General features: G+C 38.7%; 2 protein-coding genes across 4 annotated transcripts in view; one reads left to right on the top strand and one right to left on the bottom strand.

The window, feature by feature from the left end:
• Window positions 1-254: 254 nt before the first annotated feature.
• The window catches only part of LOC133523979 (uncharacterized), a 44,660-nt gene continuing 25,068 nt past the window's right edge, over window positions 255-19,846 (bottom strand). The window contains exons 1-9 of one of the 3 annotated variants that reach the window (XM_061859727.1): window positions 14,819-15,064; window positions 14,484-14,558; window positions 13,849-14,204; window positions 13,506-13,673; window positions 3,891-3,968; window positions 3,115-3,195; window positions 1,574-1,633; window positions 906-998; window positions 255-402 (exon numbers count right to left, since the gene is read on the bottom strand). In XM_061859727.1, coding sequence (XP_061715711.1) covers window positions 313-402; window positions 906-998; window positions 1,574-1,633; window positions 3,115-3,195; window positions 3,891-3,968; window positions 13,506-13,673; window positions 13,849-14,204; window positions 14,484-14,558; window positions 14,819-14,972 — 1,155 coding nt within the window. In that variant the 5' untranslated portion in view covers window positions 14,973-15,064 and the 3' untranslated portion in view covers window positions 255-312. Of the gene's footprint in view, window positions 403-905; window positions 999-1,573; window positions 1,634-3,114; window positions 3,196-3,890; window positions 3,969-13,505; window positions 13,674-13,848; window positions 14,205-14,483; window positions 14,559-14,818; window positions 15,160-19,846 lie in introns of those variants that run through there. The other 2 variants (XM_061859729.1, XM_061859728.1) reach the window with 2 other exon arrangements.
• On the top strand, window positions 15,437-18,883 carry LOC133523976 (uncharacterized). The gene is made up of 5 exons (XM_061859722.1): window positions 15,437-15,589; window positions 15,797-15,924; window positions 16,264-16,321; window positions 16,431-18,002; window positions 18,674-18,883. Exons 1-5 carry the CDS (start codon window positions 15,469-15,471, stop codon window positions 18,766-18,768), a joined length of 1,974 nt encoding a protein of 657 aa, XP_061715706.1. The 5' UTR covers window positions 15,437-15,468; the 3' UTR covers window positions 18,769-18,883.

The raw sequence follows: 19,846 nt of genomic DNA, 5'->3' as shown, positions 1-19,846 counted from the left end.
AAGTGTCCATGTCGGTGACTAGTGCAGCGTTGAGCACTAGTACTTATACCTTATATACTATTTGACTATACCTAACTAAACGATAAGCAGCGAAGCGCGTGGCATGAGGTGAGAGCCTCAAGATTTTGCTGAATATTTGGATTATTATTCTCTAACAACTTGCCTGCTGGTTGTAACACCTAAGATAAAAATCAATAGAACTGAAGATAAACCAAATTGAAGTATTATTGTTGATTGTTAAATGAAAGTCACTGTTTAGAAAAATAAAAGGTTTATAATGTTTTTGTAAATGTATAAAAATATATGAGAATTTCACTTGTTGAAATAATGTATTATTTTGTCGCGTATTGTATCAAGTTTCTCTCGTATCACGCTCAAGCAATGCGGTGTTGTTGAAAATTGCTATAACAAAATCAAAAAGTTATTGAAGAAAAAACAAAGAAAACTAGAGTTATTTGACATGATGTTAACGACCGTTTTCTATTACCGCACCATTCGCCGTTGGCAGGGCGTTCATCGTCATGTGGTGGAATTTAAGAAAAAGTTCAGATGAATTTTTCCTCCCACGAACGCTCCGGCTGTGGAGTGAGGGGGGGGGGAGGTTTCTAGAGGAACTATAGTATGGGATTCATAAAAAAATTAGTTTTTAAAGGGTCGGCACCACTATAAGTTGGCGTCTGACATGTGAATTTCACAATTTCCGTATTAAGTTTGGGTAGGTAGTACATTTATTTTTGATAGTCTTCAGAAATAACATTGATTTTAACACATTATTTTCTGTCAAATAAGTAAGTCATTATCATTTAGATGTTGATTATTTTGGCTCTATAAAGCGCTTAATGTATATATTTCTGCAAGTATTTAAAAGGCAAAAAGCTGCTGACTTAAAGGTGAAAAGTAGGTACCTCAGCGGATTTTGCTGTCGGAATCTTTTCGCATTCTATGTCCTCCATTTCAGAAATAGTAAATTGGCTTTTAGATCCTATTAAAGATCCGTTCTAAAACAAAATAAATTATATTAACACGTTCAATGTCCGTGCCCCGTACATGGGTCACAGCAAGCCTCTATTACAATGTCGTAAGGTTAACAATTTAGATTGGGACAGTGAACGTGTTAAATAAGCTTACACACAAATATTTTTTAAGCAAATGATAAGCTACCGGTATAGTATAGAGCGCAGTGCGACTACGTAGGTTTTTATTGCGAGTTATGAATTTTTGTGACTTAAAAATGCATAGAAATATGTAGTAGATTACATAAAATACAATATAATTACATACAGTCGCCACGCCATTAGGTATATTAGTGCGGCTAAGGCGTTACTGCGTGTTCAGATATTTTTGAGCACCTCGGCCGCTCCGATATATCCGATGGCGACTATACAACAAGCATTTTATCCAAGGCAATAAGTCGAAGATAGAATAAGAAGCATTCCACGTTACCAACGCATTTTTTTGACGAATTATATTTCTGGCCATATTTTTGACCATTTGTCACAAAAAAGAAACTCCTATACATGCAATGATGATAAATAACATAAGGATGCTATAATAGGTACGGAATGGCGATTACCTTAGATATTTCGATATGGATTCCTGTTTTAGCTGTGCTGTTAAAAGGTGTCTGAGATCTCTGAAAAAGTGTGTTAGCGCGTTATTTAAATAAATCAATATATTAAAATAGTACCATTGTTTAAATGGTGTATTACAAGTTACAACTGATAGGTTCTTTGTCTAGGACACGCGCGTTCAGTTCAGTGGTTAAAATGCAAGAGGTCGATGCTCGGGTCGCGTTGCACGTCGATGTGTCGCATGTGCGAAACTCCGGCGCTGGCATCGCGCTCTCTGGTTGGCCGCCGTTCTGTCGTCTATGTTGGCAGATTGGAGCCGTATCTCCATCAATTGGTTGTAGACAAAACTAGCGGTGTTGCCTCAGCGCTAACAAGTGTTGTTTCTTATCTATTTGTTGGATAGTATTTCGACTTGATGTGGTGCTTCTTGAATCTTTACATTTTAATAAGTTATTGGCAAAAGCTTTTATCGCTATTTATACTCTTCTTTCCACAGGCCACTATTACTCATCGAGCAAATTCTACGAACCCCAAACACAATTAGGTTGCGTTGTTTTATCACAGAGTTCCTACCACCGCCTGTCTTCATCATCAGATCAGCTCGATGGTACCATAATATTGCATTGTCACCCGACTTACATATGTATGCAAATTTTCAGCTTCATCGGAAACCGGGAAGTGGGTCAAATTTAACTTGTAAGATTTGACCAGTACATACATAGGTACAAATTGCAAGTTAATAAAAAGCTTGTAAAAAATAAGATTGCATACATGTGGCATTAATCTATGAAAAGGGACCTAATTGTCGATGACGCTTACGCCGCATTGCGTCGCCCAGCGTTGTTTTTTTTATCGGAGCATCGTTTATGTCGCCGGAAGCGCCATCGACAATAAGGTCCCTTTTCATAGATAACGTCACATATGTGTGGTGGCCACGTCATGTTCTCTGGCAACCCGACATTACAGCCTGTAACGGACGGATACAGTTTACGATTCAATTTGTAATGGCTAATGATCAATTGCATTAAAGTTTCGAATAATGAATAGAATCAGGCGTTACTTAAGTTACTTTGCGGAAATCAAAAATATTACTTTACTAATCCGCGAAAAGATAAAGCGCTAGTCAATCACTGCTATCCCGTTACTTGCGTATTTTTATATGCAATTAATACAAAAAATGCAAGTAAGTATAACGGGTAAGCACTGATTGACTAGCACGTTATCTTTTCGCATATTTAGCAAAATATTTTTTTATTAACGTTTCAGCGAACACCTCGTGTTTTTGTAAACGCATTATATCGATCAAGGCTCGGAACCGGTTTTTTCTTCATACAAAAAATACCGGTATTATTACGTTCTTTTTCGTTCTTTGGTTTATTATTTCATTTTTAATGGGACTATATAATAATGCGAAGTTGTTACCTAAATACATGATCCAGTCCTTCGTAAAGAGTATAAAATCATTAACAATATTTTGCTATTTCGGGATTTAAAAATAAACCGGTTCCGAGCCCTGATATCGATGTGTCTGTCTGTGACTGACCCGAGGTAAGCATAGAGCGATGCCGCATGGTTTTGCGTATGGCATGCCAGCTCTGGAGGTCGAGGGTGTGTCGCTCAGTATCTGCAATGCAATGTTTTATTTTAACCAGTAGACTTTAGGGGCAGCGGCAGATGAGTAATATGTTACGTACTTAGTCGAATGTATTCCATATATACAATAAATGTTATCTTAATATGACATTCTTAATCTCCGTCTATAAAAATATTAGCTTAACTGAATCAGCGCGTGCGTTAAGGTATGTCTAAAATATTTATTTTTTGATATAAGGCCGCTCCACATTCTCGGCAAAACTACACGAGACCGATTTTGCCGGGACATTTGCCGAGACCGTGCCAAACTGAGACCGCCCCTCCACATTCCCACTTTGTGCAGTTGTTATTTGACTTTCATACAAGATGGACATGTTAGAAACCTCTGTCGCTGCAGCTTTCCGCCGGAGGACTGATGGGAGCGCGCAGAGAGTGTAGAGGAATAGTTTGGCGCAAACACAAAACTTCACGAGACCTCTTTGATGTTTGGCCTTTTTACCGACACGAATATAGGCGAGTAAATACGAACATAGACGAATACTCACTTTATACTCTCATATTCGGCAAGTCTCTTGTTGTTTCGTCGAGAATGTGGAGCCCGCTTAGAAAATCTACCATAGCAGCCTAACTGTTTTACATATTGCAAGTTTTCCCGAGGCGAGTAATATATTTCTTATTTAGCAATTGCTATAGGTAGTGAATTATATGATTGATGATGAATCGTACCTGTAATTGCACTTTATCAAGATATTCAGGATCATCCCATGAAATTTCTCTCTTCTGTGATGTATCAATATTTGTCGTCTGAAATATTTTTAATACCAAATAAATAGAAACCATATTCGACTGCCAGATCAAAAACACATGATTACCGCACGTCAATTCCAGGGCCTTAGGCAGCCTTCCCACAGAGCACATGAGAGAAATTAACCAATATCGTTGGTTGTAATTCAGCAGAGCGGAGAAGATACGTGGATTATAATCAATGCTATTGGTTGATTCCTCACATCTCCACTTATATCCGCCTCTGTTAAAAGACTATGATAATCTAGCTCGCAGTATTTCTTTTCGATGGGATCAGACATAGAAGCGCATTGGAAGATATGGAAAATGGGGGAAAAGGGTTAGCAGAACCATAGATTAGTATATGTTATTACTGAACAGAACGAACAATAATTATTCATAAGTGAGAAAGGAAGGGTCTAATTTTTTTTATACTACGTCGGTGTCAAACAAGCATACGGCCCGCCTGATGGTAAGCATTCTCCGTAGCCTATGTACGCCTGCAACTCCAGAGGAGTTACATGCGCGTTGCCGACCCTAACAACCCCTCGTTGAGTTCTGGCAACCTTCTCACAACACTATGAGTAGGGTCTAATAATTATACATGAGAAAATGTAAAGTAAACTAGCCTTATCATTTTTGATGCCAGGAAAAGTGACAAATTTTACTCACGATTGAAAATCGGAATAACTAAAACCTGACCAGTAATATATGATCACGCGCCATATTGCGGAATTTCACTGGAACTAAATTTTTCATACTAAACTGAACATGAGCGTAACAGCGCCCTCTTGACAATGATTATATGTTTCTTTTAGGGCTTATATTATAGGGAGCGTGCATGAACTGTAGGAGGCAGCACAGGAGCCGTCAGATTTTTGGCGCGAGGCGTAAATGTGATGTTTATTGTTCCGATGTAGCCCACAAGATGGCAGAACCTACTATGCACAAGAAAACACGTGACGTGAAAATGTACATGTTTATGGTTCCGATCCAGGTCACAAGATGGCAGACCCTCCAACGCGCACGGTCCCTATTCGCGTGTAGAGTAACTTCATACAAAAAGGTTTACCAAATATCATGCTAGATGGCGCTGTGCCGGCCGCGTCGATTTGTACATCTCGCTAACGAAGCTCTTATCGGGTTTGTATATAACGGCCGGACTAGGACTTTATGTTATAGTGCAAAAATAACTTATTTAGTGCAACTAGTATGATGATATGAAAAATCCATTACCTCTTTTATGTACAACCTTAATAGTACATTACGGTAAAATAGAAAATTCGAAACGAGTGGCGATAAATTAAAACACGACCGAAGGGTGTGTTTTAAATTGACATGAGTTGCGAATTACCTATTCGCACATGTATCGTACGTTTTACAGTACATATGGTCCTTTAAATGTTCGATACAGTAACGTAATATGCTAATTTTCGCACTAGTGCGGTAAAGTAGCACCATATGTACTGTAAAAAGTATTTACTCGTAACCCAACAAGTTTTATAACCAGAGATCGGACAAATTTGCGTCATTGCTCGCAATAATGTGGACATGACTCCAAAATTAATCAAATATGTAATCATTTAATTAATTTCTTACTTGACATAAATTTTAATTCCTAGTCAATAAATACAAAAGTTTGTTAAAGTATAGATTTATTAACGAAAATAATCAGTATTTTTTCCAAAATTTCTGCAGTCAGTCTATTTCTTTTTACATCAAAAATATACTTAAGTGCTGAAAAACTTCGCTCGCACTCCACTGATGTTAATGAGGCAAACTTAAGTAGTTTTATATATATTTTCTGTTTTTTGTCTAGTTTATCCCGATTTTGAGGTTATCGCCCACAACTTAGAACAGAAAATAAACTCTGAATTATACTGGAATAATAATATTCCTATAAAACTACTTAAGTTTGCCCCATTAACATCAGTGGAGTGCGAGCGGAGTTTTTCAGCACTTAAGTATATTTTTGATGTAAAAAGAAATAGACTGACTGCAGAAAATTTGGTAAAAATACTGATCATTTTCTTAATAAATCTATACTTTAACAAACTTTTGTATTTATTGACTAGGAATTAAAATTTAAGTCAAGTAAGAAATTAATTAAATGATTACATATTTGATTAATTTTGGAGTCATGTCCACATTCTTGCGAGCAATGACGCAAATTTGTCCGATCTCTGTTTATAACTAAGTGGACATAATCAAAAATAAATATTTGTTAAATCTCTCTCTCTCTCTCTCTTCCTTTCTTACACGTGTTTTGTTCCTGTTCTCTTGCTATTCTGTTCTATTTAAGTTTTAGATTTTAATTTTGGGTGCCCTGAAAACCAGTGCACCGTCTACAAGACATTACTAATAATTCCGCTACTCGATGCTAGATGTCGACTACGAAAATAATACTCGTTTTGGTACCAAAACTGTACCCCTAGTGTAAATAAATTCGATTTCGAAACGTGACGTACGCGTTTGCGTTTAGTCTCATTTTGTATTGGATTTAGAAAGAGCGCGCCAAGCGGGACGTTTTGGAAACTCAAAATCCTATACAAAATGAGACTTAACGCAAACGCGTTCGTCACGTTATGATGTCGATCAAATTTACACTAGGGGTACTGATGTATGGAGTGAGCACTCTATGTTACTTATTACCTCTCTATGGATAAAAGCATAAAAGACAAAAATAGAAGCGTTAGAAAGTGGTCAGAAACAAGACAACGGAAAGAAATTTGACCCAGCACTCAGGGGCGGATTAAGAAGGCGCGGGGCCCTTAGCACAATAGCTTGCGGGGCCCCCTGGTTCGAAAAAAAAAATGATTAAGTGCGAGTCGGACTCGCACCCCGAGGATTCAGTACCATCACAACATTTTTACGATGTCTTAATATTTTTCGACTCGTTCTCGATTAGTTTTTAACATATTATGCAGTGTATTTTTAGGGTTTCGTAGTCTCCTGGAAACTTTTAGTTTCACCATGTCCGTCTGTCCGAGGGTTTGCTCCGCGATCGTTAGTGCTAGATAGCCGTAATTTGGCATGGATACATAAATCATGCATTGCGACAGAACGGTTAAATAAAAACTATACAAAAATTAGGGTACCTCCCATACAAAATATTTTTTCTTTGACCCTATAGTGTGGCATATGGTTGGATAAGGTCTTTCAAAACGAATAACGGTCTCCAAAAACCTTTTTTATTAGTTATTACTTTCGGAAATAATCGCTCCGAAAGAATTTTTTTTATTTATTTTAGTTAGCCATTATAAAAGTGCCTAATCTTAATGAAGTTGTTAGTTGTTGTTATTTTATCACAGTTCCTTTGTTCTATATAGGTTCCCTCCTAACCTTCGGTTTTCATCAACATTGTATTGTCACCGATTTTTCCCTAGTAAGTGAATTTTTAACAACAAATTTTGACAAATGGTCAAAAAAATAGTTTGCAGATTTTGAACAACTTACGAGTATTCCAAGTTAAATAAAAGCATGTAGGGATACTGTTTAACAACATCAATATTAGGTATTAAGTTTAATAAAAGCTTGTAATAATAGGTGAAACGTGAGTCGGATCTACAATAAGAAGTGGGAACTAATGGCTAAGTGAGCCAAAAAACAAGGCCGAAGGCTGAGCCCCACGAGCTGAATATCCGGACCAAACGATTTCGTAGCGTTCCCGTGCGAAGCTGAAGGCCAAGCTGCATGAAAGCAGAGCCTAGAATGAAACCAATGCCAGAGTGTGAACGAGGCCGTAGGCCGAGTTCCGTATAAGGGCGGAGGCCCGGAGCGTTCTATCGCGGCGCGCCACCATGCAAAGGCGGAATTGCAGGAGAACAGAGTTTGGAATTGAACCAATGTGATCTCGGCTCGCCTGATGCTCGGCCTTAGTTCTTGCTCGAAAGTGCGACTTGCTGGGATGCTTTGGGTATCGGGCCCTATGTAGGGCTTTACACCCGGCCTACGCGAATTCAAAGCCCTGCATAGGGGCCCCGCTGTTTTCTTTTTATAACGGCTTTGCAGCAACTCGGCATATTTTAGGCGCTCGGCCAGCCTTAGAAGAGCGCGTCCTTTGGCCTACTACGGGCTCAAAGCTGATCATCATTAGGCATTAGCTGTAAGGTGCAATGTGTAATTTGAAATAATAAATAAATAAATCATCCTTCCTTGCTTTTCACTAATATGTTTTTAACACAGTATCTTCTTTTGTTCGTTTCCGAGCTCTAATGTTTCCTGCAGCTTAGCCATGCACAAAAGTTTTGAGACACTGCACATTCGGTTTTATGCTAAACTCTGCTCTTAGTCTTTGCGTAAGCCTAAAAATTATTTACGCCTCGCGCCAAAAATCTGAGGCCTCCTGTGCTGCCTCCTACAGTTCATGCACGCTCCCTATTGTACGCGCATGGCGTTAAATGCCCATTGGGTGTACCTAGTCCACAAGCTTAAGGCGTACAGCGAAGTACGCAAAAGACAGACATACGTTTTAAAGGAAACTCGGGAAATTTCTCTGTAAATAGAGATTTTTTTTATTCTCTGTTGGGAACTGCTAAACTTGAAATAATAAATAAATAAATCATCCTTCCTTGCTTTTCACTAATATGTTTTTAACACAGTATCTTCTTTTGTTCGTTTCCGAGCTCTAATGTTTCCTGCAGCTTAGCCATGCACAAAAGTTTTGAGACACTGCACATTCGGTTTTATGCTAAACTCTGCTCTTAGTCTTTGCGTAAGCCTAAAAATTATTTTAATTTGGTATCGTCATAAAGAAAAATATATGATAATAACAAATAATAATAATTGATCAATGTTGTTACTGACTTACGAAACAAATACATTGTAAATAAAATGTGATAGTACAGGATCCGCGGAGTGCGAGTTCTACTTGAACTTGGCCGGTTCCGCGTGCCGAAGTCGCATGGTCAGGGTCGGAGTGCGGGGCCCCCCTGGGCGCGGGGCCCTTAGCATATGCTTTTTCTGCTGTTCGGTTAATCCGCCACTGGTTAGAGCTGGCTGTACGGCGGTTTTATACTCGTAGACTTTGCCTTTAATGTGTTTTAATAAGCAGTTCTGAGAATGCCTGATTCTCAGCACTGCTTATTAAAAATATAAATAAAATGAAATGAAAATAAAATGCATTCAGACTACAGTTTGGGCCCATATTTTGTTTATACAATTTTACACTTAAAATTTAAACTTGCAACTAAGGTTAACTTAAAACTATTTTAGAACCTAAACTTAAGTGCAGATGAGACCAGTGCCTTATCAAGCCACTGTCCCACCTATCAGCTACGACGGCCAGGAGACTGGCGGCGTCATTGTATAGGGACCGTGCGCGTTGGAGGGTCTGCCATCTTGTGGCCTGAATCGGAACCATGTTCATGGTTCCGATTCAGGCTACAAGCATGCATGTGCATGTTTATGCACATGTACACGTCACGGGTTTTCTTGTGCATAGTAGGTTCTGCCATCTTGTGGGCTAAATCGGAACAAAAAACATCACATTTACGCCTCGCGCCAAAAATCTGACGCCTCCTGTGCTGCCTCCTACAGTTCATGCACGCTCCCTATTGTACGCGCATGGCGTTAAATGCCCATTGGGTGTACCTAGTCCACAAGCTTAAGGCGTACAGCGAAGTACGCAAAAGACAGACATACGTTTTAAAGGAAACTCGGGAAATTTCTCTGTAAATAGAGATTTTTTTTATTCTCTGTTGGGAACTGCTAAACTCTGCTCTTAGTCTTTGCGTAAGCCTAAAAATTATTTTAATTTGGTATCGTCATAAAGAAAAATATATGATAATAACAAATAATAATAATTGATCAATGTTGTTACTGACTTACGAAACAAATACATTGTAAATAAAATGTGATAGTACAGGATCCGCGGAGTGCGAGTTCTACTTGAACTTGGCCGGTTCCGCGTGCCGAAGTCGCATGGTCAGGGTCGGAGTGCGGGGCCCCCCTGGGCGCGGGGCCCTTAGCATATGCTTTTTCTGCTGTTCGGTTAATCCGCCACTGCCAGCACTAAATTAGCAGAATAACTAAAACCACTACTTAAAAACCAAAACCAAATTTTTATTGCAATAAATATTATGTACATTACAATACATGTACCTACCTATTCTTATCAGTGAGCAGTCCTATTTATATTTTAAAATATATAGATCGTGTCATTCACGAGGAGTCGTGCCTTGGTTCGAATTGTCATGCATTAAAGGTTAGTTAGTTAGCGCGCGTCATCGTAAATGACACAATCTATTTCCCTGCGTAATATATAAATCTACTTGGAGCAAAGTGAGAGCTTTAGGGACCGCCACTGTTGATAAATTTGTTAGTTATTTCACCAGTGTGGGCTTATTGCAAAACCTATGTTAGGTTAGTACCTACATTATTGCAAAAAGGCACTTTCAGTTAAAAGATATAAAAATGGAGCACCAATGTAGACGGGCAGAGAATGCTGAAGCATCGGTTTTTGTACAATAAAGATGAAGAGAAGAAAGCTAACAGAGGCATCTTAAATATGAAAGGCTTAACAGATGTAAGCGCAAGTTTTCTCTGTGTGTATGTGTGTTCATGTGACTGTCTATACACAGTGAGCTCGAGTAAACCGACAGAACTTTGGTACCACGACAGAAATAGTAATGAACTTGAACCGCCACAATAGATTGTTTGGTCGACGTGGCACGTGGCACTCAAAAAACCCTACAACACGCAATAATAATAACCTGACAGACTGTTTTAATCACGCATTCCTGAGGTCATAACGAGCGTAATGATACATTACGATACAAGTGCGAAAAATAGGAAATTCAAAATGAGTGGCGATAAATTAAAACACGACCGAAGGGAGTGTTTTAAATCGACACGAGTTGCGAATTACCTATTCGCACATGTATCGTACAACGTTTTACAGTACATATGGCCCTTTAAATGTTTGACACAGTAACGTAATATGCTAATTTGCGCACTAGTGCGGTAAAGTAGCACCATATGTACTGTAAAATGTTATATTAATGACTTTTGGTCAAATTCGGAAAAAAATATGTATGCATGCTGTTCTTCTGCATTACACGCTATTTATTTTTACCACTAAGCGAAAAAAAACATTACAATTAGTAAGTAGTTTTTTCTTTAATTTACAGATAAATTTTGTGTGTGTCAGTAAGTATGACTAAACCAAGTGACATAGTCGCAGAATAGCAAACAAAAAGGCGTTTTCGCTGAGTTATTACAAAAACTAATTTTTAATTTTCAAAAGATTTGTCATTATCTCAAAAACAAGACCGATTTCAGAAATCTTTGTATAATATTTTAGTCCCTAAATGTGGCTAAGAATATACTTTTAAAGTCTGTCGGGTTATTCGAGCCCACGGTGTATATATTATGTTCAAGACTCATTTACAGATTTACACGTTTCAATAAATTGAGTTTCTTAGCTGTCAACATCTATATAATTACCTACACCTGTATTAGTAAACATAAACATAACCAAGGAACTCCTAAATAAAATATAGGTGGTTAACATGGAAGTTAGGCATTGGTCTCCGGGTTACCGTCGTACCTTATGATGCGTACAACGGCACATTAAATGCAAAGACATATCTTTATAAAAGTTATTCATTACGTTGCAGACACAATTGGAGACCAAAGCAAAGGCCAGACCACACTGGATCCGTATGCAGCACGTCACATCGTCATCTCCATTTCGTACTTTGTCCCTGTGACAATAATATGGGATACGTCAGTCACAATGAATACTTATCACTGTAACAAGGTAAGAAATGGTACAGAAATCAAATTCTTTGATCGTAAATCGCTTACGTTGCGTCCATTCGTTACGTACTCGTAGGCCTACTGGGTTGCCCATATGTCAGGATGTCCCCTGACATAAGGACTTTTGGTCAGGGTTGCGGTCGAACTTGGTAAGTGTCAGGATTTCCTGAACCTCAACCAACTACTAGAAGCTGTAGAAGTTTGGAGTTAAGGAAGATGAACGGTAGAAGCTCGAAGTTTTCATGGGAAAACAGTTTGGAGTTAAGGAAGATGAACGGTAGAAGCTCGAAGTTTTCATGGGAAAACAGTTTGGAGTTAAGGAAGATGAACGGTAGAAGCTCGAAGTTTTCATGGGAAAACAAGTGCTTGGTAATATTTACTGGTTTCAACAACTTTGAGATATCGAGGTCTACTTAAAAACAGGTTGAGTTCGGGGTTAGGGTTTTGGAGTAATGACCATATCCTGTTAAGTTTTTCTCTTGGAGATGTCAGGATTTGCTGAATATTCCACTTTTTCATAGGGCAAACCTAGTTACGAGAACCTACGCAACGCAAGCGTAACCTACCATCATTCAAACTGCTAACTACGATTGTTAAAACGTATTGTAAAGACAACATTTTTACAGATAGTCAAGTTGACGGAGCTGCATTACGCATACGTGTGGCCTTAACGGATCTTCAGATGCCTGACGAGAGCCGTGTAGTGAAGATATCGTCCTCGGACGGGGGGGAGTATGTGACGCCACAGCAGAACAGCTGACGAACGGCGCGGGACATTCTCGAGGATATGGACTCGGTGCGCGGCAGCCCGCCGGCTTCTTGCTCATCGGACTATAACAATATGCAGAGATTAAACCAATGTTCAGCTAGTCCAAATAGATAGTGACAACCAAAGTTGCTAAATGTATCAATGCACATTCTATTTTGGTAATAAAGATGTCTCAGGCTTAAAAGTTTTATCACTCACTTATATCGACCGGGATATTGTCTGTGATTACCTTTTGTATTATTTTTATCACTGCTATCTTGAGTTACCCGTGAACAAGATGCATGTAACTGCGTCGACTTATCGGGAGCTCAAAAACTATACAAAAGTTAATTATTGTCAATATCCAGCTTGATATAAGTCTAGTGTCTCAGGTTTAACTTCCACCTATGAAAGAAGACGTACGGGAATCAACCATTGGACATTGGTTGTATTCCACAACCGTTCTCCCCTCCGCTGGTTTAATAGCCAATGGGTTGGTTCCCGCACGCCTTTTTTTCCGCCTCGGTAGGCCCTTTTGACCGTCACTATCTACGTGATGCTGACTATTCTGTTAATTGCCAACGACATCACCAAAACTGGCTGTGACTTTACAAATATGGTTGTCTATAGGTAAAGCAGCCCTCAGGTTTTAAGACTTTATTTATAACTAAGAGAATTAATTTGGTGTTGTTGTTAAAATGAACTTCTGAATAACTCTCTACGTTATAAATGATGATAACAATCTCGTGCGGGCTACCGCGCCTTAGCGATAAAAAAGTTTTGTCCTTATATACGTATTGGTTGGAACGAATATTAGTTTTACTTGAGTCCTCTACTGTAACTACTGTAAGACTAGACTCAATTTCAAGTTGAAATTTGAGTTCTTGTTGAGATCTGAGTCTGTTGTAAAAATTTGAATTTAAAACGCATAGCCTCCACTTAAGATTTATGGGTTAGGTACACGTCATTTAATAACACCATTTTTTTATCTACACGGTAAAAAAGAGAAGCACATATTTAATAAAATTTCATATCATAATTCCACTTACCCAGTCCTGACTAACAGAGAGCCTGGTTTCTTCGCGAGTAGGTAACACTACGATATCGTCTGGGATACTGTCTACGTCTAACTTCTCATCTGCCTTCTTCAAGCTCAGGGAAGCTTTCGTGATCATAGGCTTTACCTCCTGAGCAATTGGTTGGGATTGTTTTACTTTCTGAAAATTTTAATTGTTTTTAAATAATACAGTGCATCACTGAAAAGGTCAGTAAGAAGAAACTGGCACCAGAGTGATGTGAGGTATTTATACCTAGTGCTTTTCGAAAAAAAAAAACGTGAGTTGGACTTAAGTAACAAAAATCTAAATATAAAATGTGTAATTGAAAACTTACAGCGGTAAACACCGATTCTATAGTTTCAGATCCTTTATCTTTCAAACGATTAACGGCACCTGATACAACAGGTTCCAATTCCTTTTTCGAAGCCGTGCCCTCAAAACGTCTAGTAACTTCTGACACTGTAGGCTCAGATCCCATTTCTGCTGGAAATGTGGTCTCGAAACGCTTTTCAACGTTAGGATCAATCTTTTTTGTTGATAATGTCATTGTGGGACATTGTTTAATTACTGGTATGGTAGATCCTGATTCTATTTTGGTCAGTTCTATGGTCTCAAAAGGTTTCATAGCTGGTGCCTTAGAAGTCGTGGATTGCACCTTGGCTGCCGGTTGATTGATGATTTCCTTAGGCACTGCAAATAAACGTCAAATATTGTAATTATCTTCAGTTTGTACAACTGTAATCTTTCGTATGTGATCCTCCCCTACTCCCCTTAAATCGGAATGCTAAAGTTGAATTTCTATTGGCGCGTTTGCGGTTGATAATTCGTTGGTACTATGTCTAGAAATAGATTAAAAACCTCTACTGTGTAAAAATCGTTCTCGAAAAATATTTAATAAAGATGACTAAGAATTCGGTCAGGATCCTCATGATACACAAAAAAAAAGGTTAATTTTAATAGAAAGCTTACCTTTATTTTGTTCAGATGGCTTTGAAATTATGTGACTCTTCTCTTCTAAATCTTCTTTTACCTTCTCTGCTACGGCTGACAAAGAAATAACAGTTTTAAATAAGAGACAATTATAAAATCCACCAAGGTGAACCACTAGCGAGTTTTTATGATGAATGTAAGTTTAAAAGTATACCAGTTTGGTAGGTAGTCCGGCAGACAAAGTCGTGAAAAGTTAGCCTGTTAGGACTATAACAACAAGAAATGATTTATCTGTCATCCCGCTCGCCGCGGAAAGTGAATCGCGTCAGCAAAGATGAGATTTTCTTAAGAGTTTTATAAATTAAAGTTCGTACAAGGGATGTCAGGTACTTTTGGCCTTTTGTGGAGGCCGTCACTTGGCCCATCTTGTCCCGAGCGCTTGTTCCTACTCTCGGATGACGCCTGCCGATCCACCACAACTAGAGCCTCCCCGGCATTCTTGAGCCTATCTTCCTCCTGGTCCGCCATTTTACTGGACCTCAATCGTACAAAAATCACAAAGTTAAGCCATCAGAAAATCGGCTATGAAATTATATAAAGGAAACAAAAGTGTGAAATGTCACTCTGTTTTAATTTTGACAGAATAATTACTCTTTTTATTGCATTGTCTTTTGGTATATCAAACCTGCGTAGAATGATACTTGTATTTACGTCGAATTACTTGGTAATCAGTTCTATGTAATTACAAAACAGCTTGGTACGGTTTAAATTGGATATTAAAATTTTTTTAGTTGGCATAGAATATAAACTTTTATTATGAATTATTATATTTTCAAAGTAAGAACTGGTTGAGGTAATTATCTGTCATCGTTTAATCTTTTTGACAAGTCATTCTTCTTTACCTGTCACAATGTAGAATTTTCGTCTTTGCACACAACACCAAATTCTTGTTGTAATTTTACTGTTTTCTATACTTTTGGTGATAAATTTAAAAGTATGCCGGGGAAGAGAAAAATAAAATGTGATGGAAAATAGAAAATCACCATCAAAGAAAAAGTTATTACATAACCAAGAAGAAAAAGTTCGTCAAGTAAAGTGTGATTTCCGAGCTGCCCTTGGCTCGTCCAAAAAACGACTTCTTCTAGGTAACATTAGTATACTTTCGAACTAAATATTTAAAGAGATTGTTTACCACCTAGTGCTCCTACGCTCTGTTAACTTTACTATTCGTAAATCTTATTGGAAAGGCATAAACTTTCAAGATTTTAAAAAAGGTTTCTTTTTCATTCTTACATTCTAACCTCAACATTTTATGACGCATCTTGAATATTATTAGTATACATTTTTTTCAGACTTAGGAACACTCCTGAATAAAACAAACCAACAGCCATTGCAACAACTACAAGTCACAATCCACCCTCGAAGTCCTGCCATTAAGACTCTCTTCCTTGCCGAAAAAAGCCGATTCAATTCAAAAAAGGTTACTAACATTGTTATAATGATTGTCTTCAACAAATTATAGAATCAGGCGCTAGTTGGCTTACAAAAATATTACTTGGGTAATCCACGAAAAAATAACGCAGTGCTAACCCATTATGCATGAAATTTATGTGTGCACCCTCCCACCGCGAAAATAATTACGCAAAGCAAAATTAGCGAAAGTGAATAAAACAAATCACCATAAAAAAGCCCAAAATTCGACACGTGTTTCGCCTCTCTACGAGGTATTATCGGAAGACGCTGAAGATATTAATGGCCTGGCGTCCGGTAATGGACGTTTGTGTTTCCAATGTTTGACTTTAAGTCTATCTTTTTTCAGGGATCAGAGAAATCTAGGTCGGTACTTGCAATCGGAGACCATCTGTCTTTCATTACTCGTAAGTATATGTTATTTTCTATTTCTAGGCAAAACTTTCAATAATTATCTGTAGCAAATATTATTTAAAGTAAGTATTGGATGTATTCATTGCTTAGTCTTTTCGACAGATTTTGCCGAAATACATCCAAATTCTGCTAGACCGATTGTTGCTGACAAAAAACAGTCAAAGCAGCAAGAAATACCTGTCAAGAACTTCGATGAAGCATACTACCAACAGGTAGAAAGTACTCCTGATAATCCTAATGATGATAAGACGAAATTCAGGCCAGAGGAAAAATGTTGTGTCCATGCGCACCGTCACGAAACAAACCATCACAAAGTGAAGCAAAATTTTAATAAAGAATTTAATTTTGAGAGTAAAAACCGTAAATTTATAGATGCCAACTGTTCGAACGACAAAAATTTATCTGCCTCAATAATCAAGTTGAATAACAGAATAGAGATTTTAAAAAATTTAGCAAAAACACAAGAAATGGTCCTAGGTGATTGCGATTCTCATAATTCTCTGTCCTCGTCAGATGAAGAGTCCAGGGACAACATGCCTAGCCGTCACTCTGGGCCGGCTCGACCAGGGTGCAGTTACACAGAGCATTATAGTCACATTCCAGAAACATCAGCGTTTCAAAGATATGCTCAACAATCAAGCTCATTATCACCTAGCAAAGGTGCAACTATAGAAAAAGAACATAATTCAGAGCAATACGGACGGGACTTTACGACTTACGATGGGCTCACGGCGCGAGGGAGACGGCAATGCGCTTCTGCGACTTCTAAGAGAGACGATGTGCCGCAAGCCGCCGAAAGGATGACCAAGATACGGCATAAACTCAACCCGGTTCGCGATTATAGACTGATGGATACCGTACATTACCTAGCGCAGGGCGAGTTTGCTCCACGCAATGACGGTATAAAGCTAACTCCGTCTCGGGAAGCCGTGCTAAGTGATATCATATGGGAGGACGTCTGCCGCACGCATTGGCCGACGGCCCGCTTGGGGCGCCGACATACACAGCAGGAAAGGAATAACACGAGAAGCGAACTGCAGCGGCTAATAGACAGTCTGCTTAGAGAGCGTGTGGCTCACGTAGAACGCAGACGACGACGCCACTACAGAATAGTCAAGCACACGCAGCACAGTGCGGGGCGGGTCGGCAAAACTGGCGATATTATCGTGGCCAGTGGTAAGCACAAACATCGAGATGAAGACGCACCGACTGGTCATACTCATCATGCCTCTGGTTTGATGTTCTCCAGTAATAAGTGGCCCGAGCATCGAAGTCACAGAAGTGATGATCGATTGACATCACCTGAGAGACGACGAGTGGTGCAAGAGGAATGCACACCAGGCCCGAGCTACGCAATTCCACGGAGCAGACGCGAACCAACCTGCTGCTACCACGCGGCTGGCCCGTCTAGACAATCTGAAAGATCTAGAAACAATTGCGAATATACTAAGGAAAGATATTCCAGCAGTAGCACTTCTTCGGCAGAGAAACATAGAAAAAATCCTCGGTTGATTGTAAAAAAAGACTCTTCGCGCAAAAAATACCACGAGAAAGAACTAAACCTGGAACATTTTATTTTACTTCCAACTTTGGTGGTTCGCACGCCCTCTAACGTGAGACGTCAGAAGAAATTTAATGAATTGTACCATCGTATTCTAAATCAATTAAGCACTGGTGAGTGTTCATTTATTCATAGTAGTAGTTTATCTTCTTGGTAAGTAAACTTATAGTTGTTAAAACTCAATACGGAATTTTATGCAGGTTGTTCCTTAATGTTGTCCTCTTGCGTAAAACTTGAGGGGTGTTACTTTTGACAGGGCTGTCATGTTGTGGATGCAACACTACACCAATACAATAATTATTTCGTGCGCTCTTTCTGTCAAATGATGGCGTCACTATCAAAGTCACCTTCATGCTGTCAAGTAAGGATTTTGGCTTGCTGATGCGAATGAATTTAACGTATAATCGACCCTTTACAGCATGTTCGACGACGACGACGATGACGATCCTTTTGTGAATTTTTTATTATTAAGTTTGCCATATCTATAATAATTCAATGTTTTTTTTGAGAACAATAATAACTGCATCAATAAATTGCTCTGATATTTAGATTAAGATGATATTTGTAAAATTTGACGATTTAAAAGTGCTTGTTGCTAGGCCTATTTGAATAAAGAATATATTGACTTTTGACTTTTGACATGGTAAATGGCGAATACAGAGTTTAAAACCCTTATTTATTACCATAAATTCTTAGTACTTTTCTATTCATATATTAACTTCTTGTTGGTGTATAATAAGGTACACACATATGAAAGATTAATGAAATATTCATTTATTTTCAGAGCAAAACAGCGGGTCTAGAGATCAAACAGACTCTCATTCTCATCGCAACTGTAAGGACTCGGTGACATCAATGGATCATGGAAAAAACAAGTAACATAACTGAATTAAAAGTAAGATCTGAACTGTTCATTCTAATATATACTTCATTCGTTCATTCTAATCATGTGTATGTAACGGAATGAGTAAAATAAATTATTAAGATCACCGAAGTTATCTGGTTTAACTTTACAATAGTGCAATCAGCTTCAATTGTACCGGATGGAACTAAGGCTCTTCTTCCTTCCTGAAATACTTACCAAATCGACATAAAAAATATTCAGGGACCATAATTGTATATCCACAACGCAGGCTTCGTCAGGTGAACACAAAGTCATAATCAGCCACAGGCGTCGTCACAATACAATACAACGGTAAAATCCGCAACAGGCTTCGTCAACTTACTCTAGAAGTATACATTTTTAAAAAAACTCCTACAAATAGAAAACACCCTCTAAGTCGCCACCAGCAGGCAGTGTGCCCAGTAGGCTGGCCGCATTTCCCCGTTGAATTGCGATGCTAATTCTTTGGGCAAAATACTAACGGGCTGGTCTGGTCAACCGTGGCATCCACCAAACGCGACGCTAAACCCTTGTAAAAACGCCGGGCGCTGGGCCCCCATGACCCTAACGTTACATATACCTATATATCTACAGTTTAGGTTAAAAAAAGATATCTTCCAAGTCGGACCCTCACTGCTGAGAATCGTGACTCTGCTTGCTAATTTTTGTTGTGACAGCTCTCCACTTCTAGCTGTCGGTTGCTTTGTGGAAAGCGTTGCTTAGTGTGATGTCCATCTGGGTGGATATTTAGGCATACCATCTCGCCTCATCATACAGATTGCTGCGGATTATTAAGGTACCATACGCGTCACGTCCGCGACAAAGTAAACGTTTTTGTGAAATGCCCCTTTCGACTATTCATCTGTCTATACCTCAATTTTATCACACGGAAACCTAGTTTTGGGGCAATTAGCTGAATTAAAAACGTTCCGAACGATCATTAATTATGCTGTCGGCAAGCCTTTTGCGAACATGATTTTATTTTTATTTTTATTTTCGCTGAGTCAAGGTATAGTCGTGCTGAAAAATCAGACTTGTTGGAAAAAAAAAACTGGATGAAACGCTAAGTTTAAC

The sequence above is a fragment of the Cydia pomonella genome, chromosome 13, assembly GCF_033807575.1.
Source record: "Cydia pomonella isolate Wapato2018A chromosome 13, ilCydPomo1, whole genome shotgun sequence".
Classification (NCBI taxonomy): domain Eukaryota; kingdom Metazoa; phylum Arthropoda; class Insecta; order Lepidoptera; family Tortricidae; genus Cydia; species Cydia pomonella.
The sequence above is the reverse complement of the archived record's forward strand: the minus strand, read 5'-3'. Positions and strand labels throughout refer to the sequence as shown.

What these genes read in the sequence shown, in the direction of transcription:
- LOC133523976 (XM_061859722.1), top strand. Translation starts at nt 15,469, where the DNA reads ATGGAAAATAGAAAATCACCATCAAAGAAAAAGTTATTACATAACCAA. An exon ending in GCCGATTCAATTCAAAAAAG is followed by an intron (nt 15,925 to 16,263) that starts GTTACTAACATT and finishes ATCTTTTTTCAG; the next exon opens with GGATCAGAGAAATCTAGGTC. An exon ending in CCATCTGTCTTTCATTACTC is followed by an intron (nt 16,322 to 16,430) that starts GTAAGTATATGT and finishes TCTTTTCGACAG; the next exon opens with ATTTTGCCGAAATACATCCA.